This window comes from Ahaetulla prasina, unplaced genomic scaffold (assembly GCF_028640845.1).
Source record: "Ahaetulla prasina isolate Xishuangbanna unplaced genomic scaffold, ASM2864084v1 Contig11, whole genome shotgun sequence".
Taxonomy (NCBI): Eukaryota; Metazoa; Chordata; class Lepidosauria; order Squamata; family Colubridae; genus Ahaetulla; species Ahaetulla prasina.
Genome location: NW_026681854.1, coordinates 2,567 through 22,081, shown reverse-complemented (window position 1 = coordinate 22,081; position 19,515 = coordinate 2,567). Strand labels below are relative to the sequence as shown.

At 35.5% G+C, this 19,515-nt stretch overlaps 1 protein-coding gene across 1 annotated transcript; it reads right to left on the bottom strand.

The window, feature by feature from the left end:
- Positions 1-262: 262 nt before the first annotated feature.
- On the bottom strand, positions 263-19,259 carry LOC131187260 (lipopolysaccharide-responsive and beige-like anchor protein; the record flags this gene model as incomplete). The annotated part of the gene is made up of 3 exons (XM_058161529.1): positions 263-448; positions 17,417-17,525; positions 19,195-19,259. Coding segments are annotated over 3 exons (345 nt in total), but the record flags the coding sequence as incomplete, so codon positions are not given.
- Between the last annotated feature and the right edge of the window lie 256 nt (positions 19,260-19,515).

Genomic DNA, 19,515 nt, shown 5'->3' with positions numbered 1-19,515 from the left:
AAGTTTACAGGCCGATTACATAAGCCTTATTTTAAAAAGTGCAGAAACCAATGAACCATCTTTATTGAATTTATTTAGTGGAGAGATCATCAATGTTCTCTTCTTCAATATAAATATTCTTTTTCCTTTAGAGTCATTAGAAAAAGTGAAACATCTGGGAAATGATTAAGTCTTATTTTTTTTTCCTAAGTTCGAATTTAATTTTACTGTTAACTGTCCTTTCAAGATTGGTGTCACTTAAATAAATGTATGCACTGCCAAAATATAATTTGTCTATTTACCTTGGCGGAGAATTGCCCCAGGCTCCATGCTTGTCCATCAGTATATTGATGATTTTCTGTATCAGCTGAGTTGCTGTCACATGATCACGATACTTGGCTGCCCTTATCAAATGATCACACATCTTCTCATCTTCACGTTTTTCTGCAGAATACTGGGCACACAATGACTAAAATGTGAAGGGACAAAAAAAAAAGAAAAGAAAAGAAAACTGCATTGTACTTTTAGGGTGGTTTTTTTTTTGTCAACAGTGAAATTGCTTATATACTTATGTACTTTTGACTTAAAATTTCTGCAATGAATAGAAAATGAACACATGACAAAATTTAATAATATACCAGAAATTGCAAATAACAGCTGAGCAGAACATTATCATCCTCATAAAACATGGTCCACTGGGGAAAATATGCAATTTGCCCTTTAAGGGTATCTCCAATTAAAACCATAAAATGTTTACATAACAGTTATATGCATTTTTATGCAGAAGTCTCACTGGGTCCATTGGATCCTTTTTTCAAGACATTGTAGACAAATAATATTCTCTACAAAATATAAACAGAGGATTCTATTGGGAGCATCTTTTAAGGGACAAAATGCATGTACATATTTAATAGGTAACTGAGATTTTATGAGTTTGCTACATAAGAAGTTACTATATTTTTTTCATTAAAGTCTACAAGTTACTTAAATATAAATTATTCTATTAAATAAAATATTCTTTAAATGTATTGAAAGGAAAACTATGATCAGATGTGAAAATGGAAAACTGAGACTGTAAATCAAAGACTTATGATATGCAAAGTTTGCATTATGACAGAAGCATTTTTTTTCAGGTAAGTAGTACCTGTTTTATTAAAACATTGGATCCTATCTGTTTGTCCAACTTATTTGTGGTAGCGGCAAATACAGTGCTTTAAACTTTGCAAATAAGCTTTTTTTCCTTTGCTTAGAATATGAATATGGTATAAAATAAAGAAAATATTATATTTTACCCATTATATAGAGTTATTATAGATTAAATATCAGACATGGTTTATCTACCAATTCAGGTTAAATATACTATTATGTCCCAAATGCCTACAAGTTTTAATAAGACTAGAGATACCCACATTAGACACCAAAATGCAAAATGGCAGCAACAAAATAAAAACAGTAAAAATAATTTCATTCAATATTAGATATAGTAATGGTAGCATTTAGTTCTGCACTTCAGCTAGAAAATGCTGATAAATATATCCTTTAGGGAGCATACTTTTTTCATTAGCCCAACATTGTGATACTTAACTATAAAATTAATAGACAAAATTTTACTGAGGGACAGAACTTTACTAATCATTATATCCAAAAAACTTACTATGTCTCATTTATGACTTACTATAGCTTATTTATGACTAGCATGATACCTATTTCTATAACTGATTACTACTATTGCTGCTCCATTCCAGAGAGACTGAAAAGTTAATAATCTTAATATAATGATGAAAAATTGAATTTTAATCAATCAATGTCATGCACTACCATTTGGGAGAAGCAACATCTTACTCATACGAAATATCTATCTGAAGAGTCATGCCACAGAAGCTACTCATGGAGTTATCAAGGCCCTAAACCATGTAGGACTTTAAAGTTGGCCAACAGCAGCATCAACTGCACCCAGAAATGAACTGGTAGGCAAAGCAACTCCCTTAATGTAGTGTTACATGTGCAAACTTTGGTGTATTCATAATTGCATGATGTGCCAGATGGCATTTGAACATAAAAGACTGAATAGGGCTTCCTAATCTAGGAAAGGACAAACTAGGCTCTAATAAGTAATTGTGCAAAGGTCCTCCTGCCAAGACAAATTTTTATTTAAGAGCTATAATTTGAATCAGAATCAGAATGCATAACATAAAGGGAGCAGGCATAAATTGTAGCAAAGTTTGATACCATATTTATATATTTAAAATAACACTTTTATATCTATAGAATGTTGAATAACAGCAAATTGGAAAAAATTTTAAACAAAATTTAAAATCAGTTTCTCTTAAATTAGCATAGTACATATTGTGTTTTGATTGACTTTAATGCAGTGATTTTAAAAGACAGGTTTTTGTCTCTATAGTCAATACATAGGCACACAAAAGTATACAGAATGCATGATCTACAAGATTCTTTACATGCTCATCAGTAGAGGTCAAGTGGATTGTCCTGGCATATATTTAAGGGCTTAATTGAAAAATGCAACACCATATAATATTCCAATGTTCTCCTTATTTTATTTAAGATAGAGGAAAAAGTACAGCTAATTCTTAACTTTCAACAGTTCATTTAGTGACCATTCATAGTCTGAAAAAAGTGACTAATGACCATTTTTCACAAAACTGTTGTTGCATCCCAAGGGTCACATCATCAAATTTTGGATGCTTGGTAACTAGTTCATATTTATGACACTTGCTATGTTCCAGGGTCATGCAATCATCTTTTGCAACCTTTTGACAAGCAAATCAATGGGAAAGCCAGATTCACTTAACAACCGGGTTATTAGCTTAACAATTACAATGATTCACTTAACAATTGCATCAAGCAAAGTCGCAAAATGGGGCAAAACTCAAATATTTCACTTAGGAACATAAATTTTGGGCTCAATTGTGGTCATAAGTTGAGGTCTATCTGTATAACTTATAGCTCAAAGCTGTTCCAAACATGAGTATGTTAGCATATTTGTTTTCTTACCATGTATTTATTTTATTTATTTATTTATTCAACTTTTATACCGCCTCTCCCGAAGGACTCAGGGCGGTACAGCCAAGATAAAACAAACAGTACAAAATATACAATTTAAAATACTAATTAAAAACTTATTATAAAATGGCCATATATAACTAAAACCCCATTAAAATTAATAATAAATTTAAAACCAATAAAATAAAATTTAGATAAAATTTCCAGCCCGCTGAATAAATAGATGTTTTTCAATTCACGGAAGGTCCAAGGTCAGGTATTTGGCGTAAACCCGGGGAAGTTCTGCTCCAGAGGGTGGGAGCCCCACAGAGAAAGATCTTCCTGGGGCCGCCAGCCGACATTGCTTGGCGGACGGCACCCTGAGAAGTCCCTCTGTGAGAGCGCACGGGTCGGTGGGAGGCATGCGGTAACAGCAGGCGGTCCCGTAAGTACCCAGGCCCTAAACCATGGAGCGTTTAAAGGTCGTAACCAAAACCTTAAAGTGCACCCGAAGGCCACAGGCAGCCAGTGCAGTCTGCGAGGAGCGGTGTTACACGGGAGCTACGCGGAGCTCCTCATCACCCGCGCAGCTGCATTCTGACCAACTGCAGTCTCTGGGTGCACCTCAAGGGGAGCCCCATGTAGAGGGCATTACAATAATCCAAGCGAGAGGTAACGAGCGCATGGGTGACTGTGCACAAGGCATCCCGATCAAGGAAGGCGAACTGCCAAACCAGGCGAACCTGGTGGAAGGCCCTCCTGGAGACGGCCGTCAAATGATCTTCAAACGACAGCCGCTCATCCAGGAGAACACCTAAGTTGCGCACCCTATCCTTTGGGGCCAGTAACTGCCTCAACAGTCAGCTGCGGCTGCAGCTGACTGAATCGGGGTGCCGGCATCCACAGCCACTCCGTCTTGGAGGGATTAAGCTTGAGCCTGTTTCTCCCCATCCAGACCCGTACGGCTTCCAAACACCGGGACGGCACTTCAACAGCTTCATTGGGCTGGCCCGGGGTGGAAAAGTACAGCTGAGTATCATCAGCGTACAGCTGATATCTCACCCCAAAGCCACTGATGATCTCACCCAACGGCTTCATATAGATGTTGAACAGAAGGGGCGAGAGAATCGACCCCTGCGGCACCCCACAAGTGAGGCACCTCGCGGCCGACCTCTGCCCCCCCGTCAACACCGTCTGCGACCGATCAGAGAGATAGGAGGAGAACCACCGATACACGGTGCCTCCCACCCTTCATTAACTCATGAGCACTCACAATTCGTGTAACTTCGTGTTACTAAATACTATAACTATTCCTATTGAAAGCTAATAAAAGGAATTGCAGAATTATCGGCTAATTTCCTTCCTATGTCACTCAGATAAACTGATAGTTGACCTTGATCCAGCTATTGGTAGACGGATAAATCTTCTTTTTTCTATCTTTTGATATACCCCCTCTGTGCCAACTATGTTGGTCACTGATATCAACGGTGCTTTTCTCCTAGGGGAATCAACACTTGATCACAGCCTCAAATGTTTCATGGAATTGTGAGTGCTCATGAGTTAATGAACCTTCAGCAGTACGAATTTTGACCCATCAATTCTAGGACCACTACCCTCTGTCCTCATTATCTGAATTAAAACCAATACTCCATCTCTAGCAACCATTAAGAATTGTCTGAATCTGTCTTAGTCATTTTAGCAGCTAGCCTTCATCTTCATTTCCAAAAATAATCTTCATGGCGCCCTATGAGATTCTAAAAGTAAGTTCAATAGAGACTATTTACCTCCATGTTCCTTCCCACTATATCCCACGGAAAAGTCAACATGCAATATCTCTCAAAGGTCAAATCTTGGTCAGACAAATTCTATTTGGACTAGATAGAGCCGAAGATTAACAAACTCAACTGGTATAAGGCCTTATAGGTTATAACTTATAGGCTATAGCTAGCCCTTCCGATTGCATCCAAACTAGCAACCAGTGTAGCTCCAGAAATATTGATATTATATGACAGTAATAATTTGTCACTGCTCATTTGCATGGTTTCTCCCATAACTTGTTCCTGTTTCTTTCATTAGTTTCATTCAATGGAGTAAAAATAATAAGTAATGTGACAAACAAATTGCATGGGGTGAAAAATAAAATTTGGTCCCTTTGTTTCTGTGCAGATCAATGATTCTTGTACCCTACAGAAAAGAGACTTAATAAAGTTGAAAGCCTATTCTTCCATGTATCGTATCTATTTTTATATTCTATTAAATAGTCTTTTCCAAATATATGAATTTACAGTATACCGATTCCAATTTTGTAAAATATATTTTACCCAGAATTTATAAGAAGACAGAGAAATCCAATCGAACACATAAGCACCTGAGAATGCAAATTCTCGTCAACCTCATATATTTTGACAACAGGAAAAGCTCTTGGGTTGTTCTTTAAGACTTTTTTTTGCACTTGACTTTTAACCTTCAGTTTACGGTCTGGACTAAAAATGCCACCGAGGGAAATCTTCCAAAGCTCCTGAATAAGACTTAGAAAAATGAAAGCTTAAAACCTCAATAGCAAACAAAAGTCAACCAATGACAATGTCTGACAGCCACCTTCAATTCTGAAGTGATGCTTCTGTCATCTAACGACTCAAAGTATTGATTTCTTTCAGCATGAAAAAGCCCAAGCCAATGAAATAGATATAGCAGCAGGCCCATTCCCCTCCCCCGATAATAGCCATCAAGGTTAACACAGGCAGAACACTTATCAAGGTATCTTTTCTATTTCTTCTTGTTTTAATGGACTGGATACAATGTATTGGTTTTTCATCTCTGCAACCTGCAGCATCCACCCCCCTCATCATTTATCCAGCCTTTTACAGATCAGGAGATTTAAAATCTGCATATAAATTAGCTGTCTTTTAACCTATTTATTACAAAAAGAAATGCTGTACTTTCATTGCATTACTATTTCCTCAATATCCCAGGCATTAGAAATATTAAAACGTGCTTGAAAAAGAGTATTTTGAAAATAAAACAGTAGAAGTATCATGAACATTTAAAGGTCAGCATACAATTTAATGCTGAGAAGTTCTTTTTTTAGAAAGGTAATGTGAAGTACTAGAGTGAAGAACTGCTTTTATTGTGCAACATGATTACGTTATTAAAAATTGTGCTTAACACTTCCCATATATATTTGTTAAAACAGAACTGGTTTGTTGTGGATTTGTGGATCTGAAAATAGAAATGGAATGTAGCCAAAAGAATTATTCAAATGTCTTCCATGTATAGAGGAGAATTTAGGTCAGCTCACAAGAGCTCAGAAGCTCAATTTTAATTTATCTCCCTTTCTCCTTACACATATTGGTTCAGAATTCTCCACTCCCACCATCCTAGCTATATATGCATGAAGTTGTACCAGTACTAGATTCTCTTATATCAACAGATAAATATGAAGAGATGCTTTTGATTAGTCTCAGGGAGGCGATGCCATTTTTGTCAACAAGGCAACAAAAGAAGTAGATGAAATGAACAACATGAGGACTTTTCACTTCCCTCTTAGAAATGAGAAGAATACACTGTTCTGCAAATCAGTTTAGTGTGCTTTGTTCAAAGTTTCATTAAAGCACCTCCTAAATTGTATAATAGAATATTTAATGTGATATACCTACTTTTTATATATTTATTTTATTTTAATGAAATCAAGGAATATCTTTGTATATATTATTGTTTTGTTACAATATGAAACAATAAAGAAGAGCTAATAAAGAAATCAGCTCTAAAAATTATTTGTGTTTGTATATGTGTATGTGTGTGTGTACATTTGTAGATTCATGCATCTATTTTCAAATACAGAGTATATCTGGAACAAAAAATTAAATTAATTATAAAACTAGACTATGATAATTAAATTTAGAATATTCATATTAATTATCTGTTGCCATATAGTATATTTTGATTAAGTAAGTCCAGGGCAATTGAAACTAAATATATATATATTCTCTGCTCTTTTCTGTGGTTCTGGTTCCATTGGTACATATATCTTGAAATATAACAAAGAATCTTTCAAGAGTGAAAATTGATTTATGTAAAGTGAAACATATTCTATTTTTGCGCTCATGTCAGAAGCACTGAGGCACTTGCAGATTGAAAGGATTAGCTGGTGGCATCATGTTGCCTGGGGGATGACCAGTTGGTGGCTCATTTCATGTCCCCGGCAGGAGCTGGAGCAAAGGATGAGAACTCACCCTGCCCCATAGCAGCATTCAGGTCTCGAACATGAGCTTGCTACCCTCCAACCCAGCGTGCTAACCACAAGAGACACCATGCTCCTGTATTCTCTGTTAAAAAATTCCAAAACTTAAAACTTAATATACTTAATCTTGAAAAATTGATAATGTTAAATATACAGGTAGTCCTTGATGTGTGATTATTCCTTTAACAATGGTCTGAAATTATGACAGCCCCACAGAAGGTGCTCTATAACTTGTAAAGCACTTCTGGCTGTTGCAAAATATCATAAACCCCTCCCCAGTCATGTGATTACAACCTGGGTGCTTGGCAACCCATTCACACTTAACAACTGGTTGTCAAAACACCCCACAATGATGCCATTGCCATTTTAAATGTTCTCAGCCAGCTTCCAAAAAGAGTCAATCAAGAAGCTGGGAAGGAAGATTGCAAACTGCTGCCACTGCTGCCTGCTAAGAGGATTCTCTCTGGAAACTGCCAGAGGATTTCAGTTCCATATGGAGCTGAATCTCTCCTGGCAGGCAGCTCTTTGAGGAAGAAAGGCTGTCTTCAAGAGGGTTTCATCCCCACACAGAACTGAATACTCTAGCAGACAACCCATTCACTCTCAAAGAGCTGCCTGCTACAGGCATTCAGCCACGCATTTCATTCTTAAAGAGCTGTCTGTCTGAGGATTTGAAATCTTTCATCAGACAACTCTTTTGCTCTACCCACTTATTATTATTATTATTATTTATTAGATTTATAAACCGCCCTTCTCCCGAAGGACTCAGGGCGGTGTACAGCCAGAATAAAAAAAAGCAATATACAGTTAAAATACAGTTAAAAAACTTATTATACAATGTGGCCGAATTTAAAATAATTAATCTAAAAAACCCCAATTAAAACCAAAGAGAAATTTAGAAGTTAAAACTAAACAATTTAAGAAAGCCCCACGAAACAAACAGATATGTTTTCAGTTCGCGAAAAGTCGAAGGTCAGGTATTTGGCGTAAACCAGGGGAGTTCGTTCCAAAGTGGGGGGCCCCACAGAGAAGGATCTTCCTCTGGGGCCGCCAGCAAGCATTAACGACCTAGTAGCTCACTTGATGACTACAATTCGGTGTGCAAGGATTGTGATCATTGAGTGAAGCAATCTTGTGCAGTCTTGCTTAATAAACTGCTCTGTTCAACAACCTAGATTCTGTTTCCAGTTGTGGTCATAGTTGGGAATACTGGTAATTAAGTCTAGGCACCTACTGGACCGGTTCTGATTTTTTTCAACATTTGTCGCGGTGGTTGTTAAGTGAACCTACTCTTTCAGCAAAAAGGAGGGAAACCAGCAAAAAACATCGTAACAAATAATGGTGATGTGATCAAAGGATGCTTAAACCAGTTGTAAAGATGAGACAGGGTCATACTGGCGGCCCCCAGGGGGAGGGCCTTCTCTGTGGGAGCTCCGACCCTGTGGAACGAACTTCCCCTCGGACTTCGACAATTACCTGACCTTAGGACCTTTCGCCGTGAACTTAAAACTTATTTATTTCATATGGCTGGACTAGCCTGATTTTTATTTTTATTGGATGGGGTTTTTAAAAGTATGTTATTTTACAGGGGAGTATGTTTTTTAATGTTTTGGGCATTTAAATTAGTTTTTTAAGGGTTGTTTTTAAATTATTGTGTGTATTTATATTTTATCTGCCTGTTCACCGCCCTGAGTCCTTCGGGAGAAGGGCGGTATACAAATTAAAATATTATTATTATTATTATTATTATTATAACGCCAAACAGTTAGTGAAACAATTGTTTTGTAAATCAAGACTGCCTGTGCCTGTATTTTATAAAGCCACAAAAAGCCTGGGACTCCTTGTCTACACATATCTTATTAAAGATGCAGAATGTCTGTGTAAGCAATTCTCTTATGTGAAAGTAGTTTGCTTTTTGTAAGCAACAATTATTTTTCTATCTGAATGTAACACTAGAGGTAACCTGATATGGATATCAGAATACGGTAAAGGTAAAAGTTCCCCTCACACATATGTGCTAGTCGTTCCCGCCTCTAGGGGGCGGTGCTCATCTCCATTTCAAAGCTGATGAGCCAGTGCTGTCCGAGGATGTCTCCGTGGTTATGTGGCCAGCATGACTAAATGCCAAAGGTGTATGGAATGCTGTTACCTTCCCACCAAAGGTGGTCCCTATCTTACTACTTACATTTTTACGTGCTTTCAAACTCCTAGGTTGACAGAAGCTGGGGAAAGTAACGGGAGCTAACCCCATTATGCGGCACTAGGGATTCGAACCACTGAATTTCCAACATTTGATCAACAAGCTCAGCATCTTAGCCACTGAGCCACCGCGTCTCTATAAAATACTGTAGAATTAGGCTAATTTAAAATTTAAATGACATTAGTAAAACTATATCTTTTTAAAAAAGAGAGATAAGAGAGAGGGAGAAAGAGAAACCTAACTCTGCAATTATTATACTTCAAGTTGGTATTGCCATAAAAATAAACCAGAGATCATTTCAAAATCAAAAGTGCCTATACCCATCATTCATTTACCACCAGGTTCATTTGTCTTTTGTAACTATATAGAACTAAGTTCTCCTGCTTCATTTTTTTAATTTACAGAAAATAATTAGAAAGTATTTTAAAATTAACTTAATGATGAAAACATTTTGCTCAGAAGAGCCGTATTCGTTTTACAACAAACCCAGACAAACTGCACACAATATATTTTAAATTCACAGGTTTGAAGTACAGGCAGTATCATCACAATGGCTTGCTTGAGAAACAGCATTAAAATAATTATTATTAATAATAGAAGAGCATGGTCTACTATTACTAATATTTTATTGATCCTTGAAATTTTACACATCATTTAAGGAGCAGTCACATGATTCATTTGAATGAAGGTCTAGACAGGAGAGTTCACTTTATTCTGAAGGTACGTATCAAAGTAGATCTTGCCAAGCAATAAAGGCGCATCATCTAAGGATCTCTTTCACATTAAGAATCCTATTAGAAGGAAAACACTAAAAGGTAATTGAATTTCCCTCAGTTATCTTCATCTCTGTCAGCTCCTGCTACAATAACTTACTCTCCAGAGCACAGATAACTCAATTCTGTCCAGCAAGCATATGTTATGAATCTCTAAAGCAAACCTGTCTAAATCATTCTGGTCTTCTATCAAGGTTGGCTGTGAATATGAACTCTGACAGAAAGCAAACAAATTTATTTTTATCTTCAATAATTCACTTCTTCATGACCTGATACAAGTATCTAAACATATTTATGTTATTGCTAATTTCAGTATTATAAATACTGAGTGAATATTGACTGGAATTAAAACCTATTTAACCAGATACTTTGCTGTTAACAAAAAAAATTGATTTCACAATAGAAATTTGATGAGTACTGAAAATAACTTCCGCAGATTTCTATACATTCAAATGCTCAGTTTCACTTAGCATAATTTATTAACTAAAATAACTATTAACAGTATCATTGCTATTTAATGTTTAATTTAAAAATAATTAAAAACTTATTGAATTGGCCACCGTTAAAAATTTAGAATAAAACCCATTAAAACCCATAAGTTTAAAAACTAACCCAGTCCAGCAGATGAATAGGTGAGTTTTAAGCTCATGACGAAAGGTTCGGAGGTCCGGAAGTTGACGGAGTCCTGGGGAGTTCTCCAGAGGGCGGAGCCCCACAGAGAAGGCCCTTCCTGGGCGCCGCCAGACGACACTGTCGCTACTGACGGCACCCTGAGGAGTCCCTCTGTGAGAGCGCACGGTCGGTGAGAGGTATTCAGCAGCAGGCGGTCCCAGATAGCCCGCCCTATGCCATGGAGCGCTTTAAAGACGTCACCAACACCTTGAAGCGCACCCGAAGGCCACAGGTAGCCAGTGCAGCCTGCGCAGGATAGGTGTCACATGGGAGCCACGAGGGGCTCCTCTATCACCCGCTGAGCTGCATTCTGACCAACTGCAGCCTCCGGATGCCCTTCAAGGGGAGCCCCATGTAGAGAGCATTGCAGTAATCCAGACGAGACGCCACAAGGGCGTGAGTGACTGTGCATAAGGCATCCCGGTCAGAAAGGCGCAGCTGGCGCACCAGGCGAACCTGGTGGAAAGCTCCTGGAGACGGCCAGTGGTCTTCAAAAGACAGCCGCTCATCCAGGAGAACGCCTGTTGCGCACCCTCTCCATCGGGGCCAATGACTCGCCCCAACAGTCAGCCGTGGACTCAGCTGACTGTACCGGGATGCCGCATCCACAGCCACTCCGTCTTGAGGGATTGAGCTTGAGCCTGTTTCTCCCCATCCAGACCAGACGGCTTCCAGACACCGGGACAGCACTTCGATAGCTTCATTGGGGTGGCCCGTGGAAAAGTACAGCTGGGTGTCATCAGCGACAGCTGGTACTCACACCCAAGCCACTGATGATCTCACCCAGCGGCTTCATGTAGATGTTGAACAGAAGGCGAGAGATCGACCCCGCGGCACCCCACAAGTGAGGCGCCCGGGCCGACCTCTGCCCCCTGTCAACATCTGCGCATGCATCGGTCGGAGAGATAGAGGAGAACCACCGATAAACGGTGCCTCCCACTCCCAATCCTCCAACCGGGCGCAGCAGGATACCAGCAGAATTAAAACCTATTTAACCAGATACTTTGCTGTTAACAAAAATTGATTTCACAATAGAAATTTGATGAGTACTGAAAATAACTTCCGAGATTTCTATACATTCAAATGCTCAGTTTCACTTAGCATAATTTATTAACTAAAATAACTATTAACAGTATCATTGCTATTTAATGTTTAATTTAAAAATAATTAAAAATATTGTCACTGTCTATTTTTTTCTTCTTCAGATGTTAGGATTTCTTTTTCATTCCCTGAAGAATAATGACTATATTAACCTGTTAAAATTTGTATATTTAAGAAGCCACTATCACTACTGGTATTCTTTTTACATACATATGGATGTGTGTTTGTGTGTGGGGGTTTCATTTATATTTTAAACTGAGACTTAAAAAAATAAAAATGTTTTTCCTTAATAAAAACTACCATGGAGATAAAAGCAGCTTATGTGGAGGTCTGCATACCTGGGAACAGGGGGAAAAATCCAACTGAAAAAGACCTTACAGTATACAATTCTGCATTCATGTATCCTCCCTTGAAATACCACATGCAGTTCTGATTACAAGATATGATAGAAGTGTAGAAAACAACAACCAACCATGAAAGTTTAGAGTATTTTCCTCATGAAAAAAGAAAAGCTAGAAGCATGAAGGGAACACAAAGAGGCATATGGAATCATGCATGCAATATAGAAAGGGAAGGACCATCACATGAAGCGGACTGAAAGGGAGGCAGAACAGATAAAAGACGCTACTTCATGTAGTGATCAATAATCAGTAAAACTATCACCCCAAGATCACTATGCCACTAATGATTTTAAGAGGCTTGCATATATTTATGGACAAAATACCTATGAAGGTCAATATGTAATGTTATCTCTGAATGAGGAATAATGTAAGGAGAGGGAAAGAATGACACATATTTGTTTGTATGTTAGATTTATATCCTGTATTTTATATGGATCTTAAGGTAGCACATACTATTTTCCCCCCACAACCAACAACTCCTCTTGGATTGATTGGACTAAGCTGAATGACTGGTCCCCAAATCACCCAATTTCTATGGCTGAAGGTAAGCTAGAATTGGATGTCCCCAATACTAGTCCAACGTTTTGACCACTATCCATACTGGGTCTCAGCTTAAAAGTAGATCAGAAGCATCTGGCAGATTATTGTGAGCCACAAAATGATGAATTAAGATGGATGCTGGCCTTATCTAATGTAGCTATTCCTTTTTGCAATCATGTTATCATTTAATCAATCTCACATTACGTCTCTTCCTACTTAAGGTACACTCTAGGACTACTTCTGCAGTGGTTCTTAAACGGGTGTATTGGAAAAGTGCACATTAGGAAATACATGTCAGTTAATTGAAAGTTCACAATTGCTTTAATTCAACAGAAATATTTGAAATTCTTGTCACAGCCCCTTAATAAGTCCATGCAACAAATTCTATTGGGCATTATTATTGGGCATCATAAAATCTATTTGAAAGAGGATTTCTGTCCCATATAGTTCATAGTCTGTTCATACTGCTAAAACTGAATGTGATTTATGATCTTAATTAACCAGGGCTCACAGAAGTTTCATACTTGACTTTAGAGGTTTCTCTAAAATGAAACAGTTATTTCACAGCAGAAGCCAATACTCTAGTTATAGACATCAAGAAATTAAATCTATAAGACATGCAAATATTAATTATGTATATTTTTTTCTCAAATGCTGTATGCTCTGGGAAATCCAAATTAGTAAAGAATTTTGTAAATATATTTAATTTAGGCTTCATTAATTAAGCAACATTTCCAAAACACAGGAAGAAATAGTTCCAAAACTGTTCTGTGCTTAATCCCACCTCAAGGAAAAGGATTTACACAGATGGAATGGGTGAAGAAAATAACAACAGAGACACTTATGAAGAGAGATTGAAGGAACTCATTCTGCAAATGTCTAAATGAATGTTATCCTGGTTGTGACTTTTCTGCATCCTAAATATGGGATGTAGAATAATGGTTTACATTACAGGAAGACCAATTGACTGCATATTATAAAAAATATTATAAAAAATAACAGTTTGATAGTGGAATCAATTACTTAGTAAAGGTAATCACAACCAATGTACATGAGATACACATCTTTGCCAAAGAAGAAGTACAAAATAAAGCAGGCAGAATACTAGAATTGCACCAGGGAATTCTCGCCAGCAATCATGAAACTCTGTGGTGACCATCAGGACTGGAAAGAGATTAAACACCCCAGTAATGAAAAGTCAGAACAGTAAAACAATAAGCTAAAATATTCAGCAAAGGAAAAAAGCTTTAAACATAGGTGTTTTGTACCTCTCAACTATGACTATAGTTCTGTGATATAATTACTAATCAAATACCTATGCACCAGTTAAAATATCCTTAGAGGAAAAATACAACCTCATATTTTCTTTTATTTCTATTTGGAGATAAGGCATGCAATGGGCTAATGCCTATCCAATTGTATTCCAATGAGATTCCTTTACAAGCATTTACTGTATTTATCAAATCAGATTCTTATTTTGCAGGACAAATTTTTATTGGTGGAAGGGACAATGTATCATCAGATAGCTTTTTAACACTCAAAAGGAAGAGAGCCATGGCACCACCCAATGGATCCTCACCTCATCAGAGATCATATTAACCCCATCATCATTTACAGCAGGGATGTCAAACTCGCGGCACTTGGACCAGATGCGTCATGCGCTGGCCACGCCCACTCCCAGTTTAGCGTAGGGAGAAAAAATCCCAATACGTCACACGTGACGATGTTACTCGCGAGTTTAACACCATGATTCACTGCTCACCTTTAAATATAATATATATTAATGGCAAAATATTGTATAATTCATCTGTATTATGTATGTGAATAATTTGAGAACAGCTTTTGAATGACTCTTCACAGGAAATTTGGCAATATTATCAAAGCAAATCCTTTAGTTATTCTTAATTCCTTAGCATGAATTCTACCTTCAATGTTATTAAAATAGGTTGTTTAAAATATTTCCCTTATTAGGAGGTTTTTTTTAGCAAATTATATATTTGTAATCTCTCTCAATAATTCTACTGCATTTGGCACTTAAATCTATATGTTCGCAACTGATTCAGTTCAGTTCTGCCATTCACATTTTTTAAATAATTCCATTCTTCCTGAAAATAAGCTTATTTTTAGACATTAATGGATATCCTATAGTTAAACAGGAAAAGCCCTGATCATGAACAAAACCTTAGCTTTTACATCAGATTTTGATAAATAAAAATGCTTATTTGCTGCTAAAGTTCAGGATGATATCATTTAAACCCCTTGAGCCATCATGCTTAGATGGAAAAGAGTCAAGAGAAATTCACATCAGACGTGGCAGACTTCACCTCTTAAACATTTTAAAAATATAAGCAATGCAAAAAAAACCAAGAAAAGCAACAAATATCCTACAAAAATTGTTTGTGCAAACAAAATAAATTTTCCTATTTTTCTATCTATTCTTAGGTGAAAAGGGTACAGTCAAAGAAGAAAATATCACTAGCAACTGGAAGAAAGGAGCTATCTAATCAATGAGGTTTTGTCAATCATAGTACACTGATATAAAAGCAGTCTAAGCTGTCATCTTTGTCCCAGTTGAATGATTATGAGGCAATGAACTAAAAAAGATGTATATTTCATTTCCAGAGGACTGTCTACCAACGCCTGATACTTTGATTTAACAAACGAAACCTACCCTACCAGTTCACAAGCCAAAATGACACCGTAGATATATGATAGCATTTATGTTTGCAGGAAGGGATAACCAGCTCTAGATTAAGTGCAGACAGCTTATTAAATAGTGCCTAGCTTGGAGCCAGCACAGATTTTAGAACATTAAGCCTGCTAAATAAATAAATAAATTGTGTGTGTGTGTGTGTGTGTGTGTGTGTAAAACAGGAGGAAGGAGCATTATGTACATTTGCCACCTTGAGTTATGTGTTAAATCAATAAAAGTGGGATAAAAATCTAATAAATAAATAAATCTTTGCTTTTTATTTGTATTTAATTTTTGTTCTATGTTGATATCATCTTAATTTTTATGTTTTAATTTCATAATAGATATGGCTTTTCCTATTAAAATATCCCTTATATGTAAACAAATACATATAATTGTGAAGGTCATAAATGCATGGATTGATTGCAAAGTTATTTTTTCATTACTCTCAAAATGGCAAATAGTCGCTAAATAAGGCAGTTGGCAAACAATTGATCAAGAGATGCATTTAGAGGAAAATTATTTGTAAGTGCACACCATAAGATTACTATTAGAATACAATGCCCTAAAAATTGTATTCTGAAATAATACCTATGTTTCTGCAAACATGATATACAGAGAAATATTAAAAATGTTTGAGAAATAATATACCTAAAACAAAATTAAGAAAATTGCGATCATGAATGTGACTTAGTTGTAGAATGCAGAAGTTTATTTAATATTTTTACGTAAATAGAGGACACGTTTGTGGATAGTCCCTGCACGGTTTGCCATTTCCTCTATCCTAGTACCAATTTTAAAATTAATAAAGAAACAAAGATGGATCATCTTTGCAATAAAATGGAAACATTTTCAGTATTAAACTAATATAGCCTAATATAAACTAATTCCTGGATTAATTAACTAAATTGATTATAAATGTAATTAAAATATTAGTCATTCCATTATATTGTAAATCAAAGTATCAGTCCCAAATAATACCTGTTTCCAAAAATGTCTGTTGTTCTATGAAAACCCCACTGACATTCTCAGAAGATAAGAAGGCTGTAGCCATCTTCATAACACAAAATCCAGTCTAGAACTGCCTTAGCCATAAAAGCTGGTTGAGTGATTTTGAGCCAGTCACTCTCTCTTCAGCCAAACTCATAAGGTTGTTAAATAGAAGGATAGAGGAGTATTAGGAATGTCTTGAATTATTTATTAAAAATAATAAAGGTGAAATGAAAAAAATTGTTTTTAAAAAACAATGTATATCTGTTCAACTTTAGATAGATAATTTAGTATATTTTCAAGAATACCTATTGGCCTTAAAAGAACACCGAGAGCAATAGGACAGGACTTCAAGGAAGACCATCTAGAATTCAATAAACAGAAAACTAAAATAATTGTTAGGGTCATACTGCACTCACTGAGTTTTGTTTCTATGTAAAATAGTATTTTAAAAAAACTTTTATCACCTGTCATAATTTCAGAGAAAAATAAATATCATCTTCAAGATGCAATATTGATACTCAGCATGAACATTATTTCAACATTTGAGCATCAAGAATTTTAAATTGCATATTGACCACAGATGTAACAAAATTCTAAGAACAAGACAATGCAGTGTTAACTATAGTATAAAATGAGACAAAAACAAAAAATAAGAAAAAACATAATTAGCCAGTACTGTTAACAAAGCAACATGATTTTAGAAATTAAACATTCCTTATGTCTAAGTTCCCTTCATTTTTATTCTGACATGATGTGGCCATGTCTCAGATTATAACTACATCTAAATCAATTATTAGTGCATTTTCCAGGAAAATGGCTTACCTCAAATTCAGCATGCCTATGAATGTCTTCTGCTCTCTGCCTACTCAAGATAAATTCTGCTTCATTTGCTACCCTCACTAAATGATCCTTCATTGTTTGACTCAGCAACCTATAAATGCAAAATATTTAAGGTCAAAGAAATTATGAATTTATAAAATTAAAACATTTTATAATATTTAGCTACTGGAATAAACAACAGAGGCATGAATTGTGATCAACTGCCTAAAACAAATTTCCTGTTAACTCCAAGAGATAGAGTTTGTTTTCTGCAAGAAGCAAATGCAGTATGTCCTCCACTATCATAAGTGGTGACTATTATGCAAACAAGAGACTCATCCTCATTAAGTGTATAAGGAATATTTGTTGCAAGTAGTAGCAAATATGTGGGGCTATTCTTGAAAGAAAATGGAGATTGGAAATCTAATTGCCCAAAGAAATAATCAAAACATATAAACAAATGTATATGGCAAATAATAAACAAAATTCTAAAAATCCATATTAAATATGTTAAAACATAGTTTTATAGATTTAAAAAAACTTAATAGCATTTTATATAATATTTTCATATTTAAAATATTTTTTTAGAAGCAAGATAGTTTTATTTTACTCATTCATTTTGTGATCGATCCCCTTTTGGCGGGCCTTCGTGATCAGATCATCTATAACAAGTTTCCTCAACCAAATCCCCTCCAGAGATACTGAACGGCAAAAAAATGATTGGGAACTCAGAAGACTTAAGTTCCAACCCTATGGACTAAGAAAAGGAAGTACATGTATTTCAATTATTCATTATGTACAATTTTCATAACAATACTCTGATGAAAGTGCAGCCTTTTTTTCCATGTGAAATTTTCAAGTAATTTGTTTATTCTCCAGCATTAGGGCTGCTTTGTCTCCATGTTTCGGATTACAATTATCTGCTAGTGACTGAGACCTAATGCTGCTTTTTTTTATATGGTAGTACTGGTTTTCTTATTATACAAGACTTCAAATTATTTTAATTGAAAAATAAATTTCAAAATAGATTCTGCCACAATTATTTATTGTAACAACCGATATGTATATTCATATATAGTGTGCTTTTTAATTTATTTAAATAAATTTACAGTACTTTTACATGAACTGAACTGCATGAATAATAAACTTTTTTTTTTCAAAAGAAAGGAAATTGTATGTAAATGCTTGAGGGAACATGGTTCATTTCCCAGGATTAAGTTGAAAGACTGAAAATTCTTTTAACATTTACTTTAAAATAACCAAGGCCTTTTGTAAAACTATAATTTAAAGAATGCAAATTGCAATGAATTTTTATATTTGAAACAGTTATGTATAAATGTGTATTTATACATTATAAATGTAATGAAAAAAATACATCAATCCAATATAAGTTCTAGGTCACTAAGAGTAATGTATTATGGTCTGTTAGGTGACAAACTATTGTATTTAAACCAAAGAAAATATGACCGAATCCTTGAAACTTACTACAATCAATTCAGAAGGTTTAAAGCAACATGTATCTTCCATAAACACATTATGATTACAAAGAAGCTAAATCTCAAACTATTGCCAGAGTATTGAGTTTGAAGAGTACTTAGAAACTAGATCAGATCTATAAGTTAATTATCTAAAGGAATGTGTAGCATATTTTTAAATAAAAACATTTTAAAACTTAATTGTAAGAGATCAGAGAAGGTAAATTTGTATGGTTGATCACTACAAAACAATAACATTAAAGCTAAGATAAGATAAGGATACATTTAAGATAACTAGGAAGTTACCTTCCTTCATTGACAAGTTCAATGAAAGCTAGGCCTGCATTCTTCTGTATTGAGTTCTGCCATTCCTATAATACAAAAGTGATAAAAAAGTAATTAAAATGTTTTAAAAGAAATACAATTGTTTTACTTAACTAGTAAACATAATAAAAAAAATTAAAATTTTATCACAGATAAAAAAGACCATGAACCAAATACTAGAGCTGAAAAAATACCACATAAGCTGAGTTCACTTATTGTTCTACATTATTATAAATTATTATGGCTAACTTTATGTATATCTAGCCAAATTAAAAAAAAAACCAGAATATGGGTAGGTGGCAT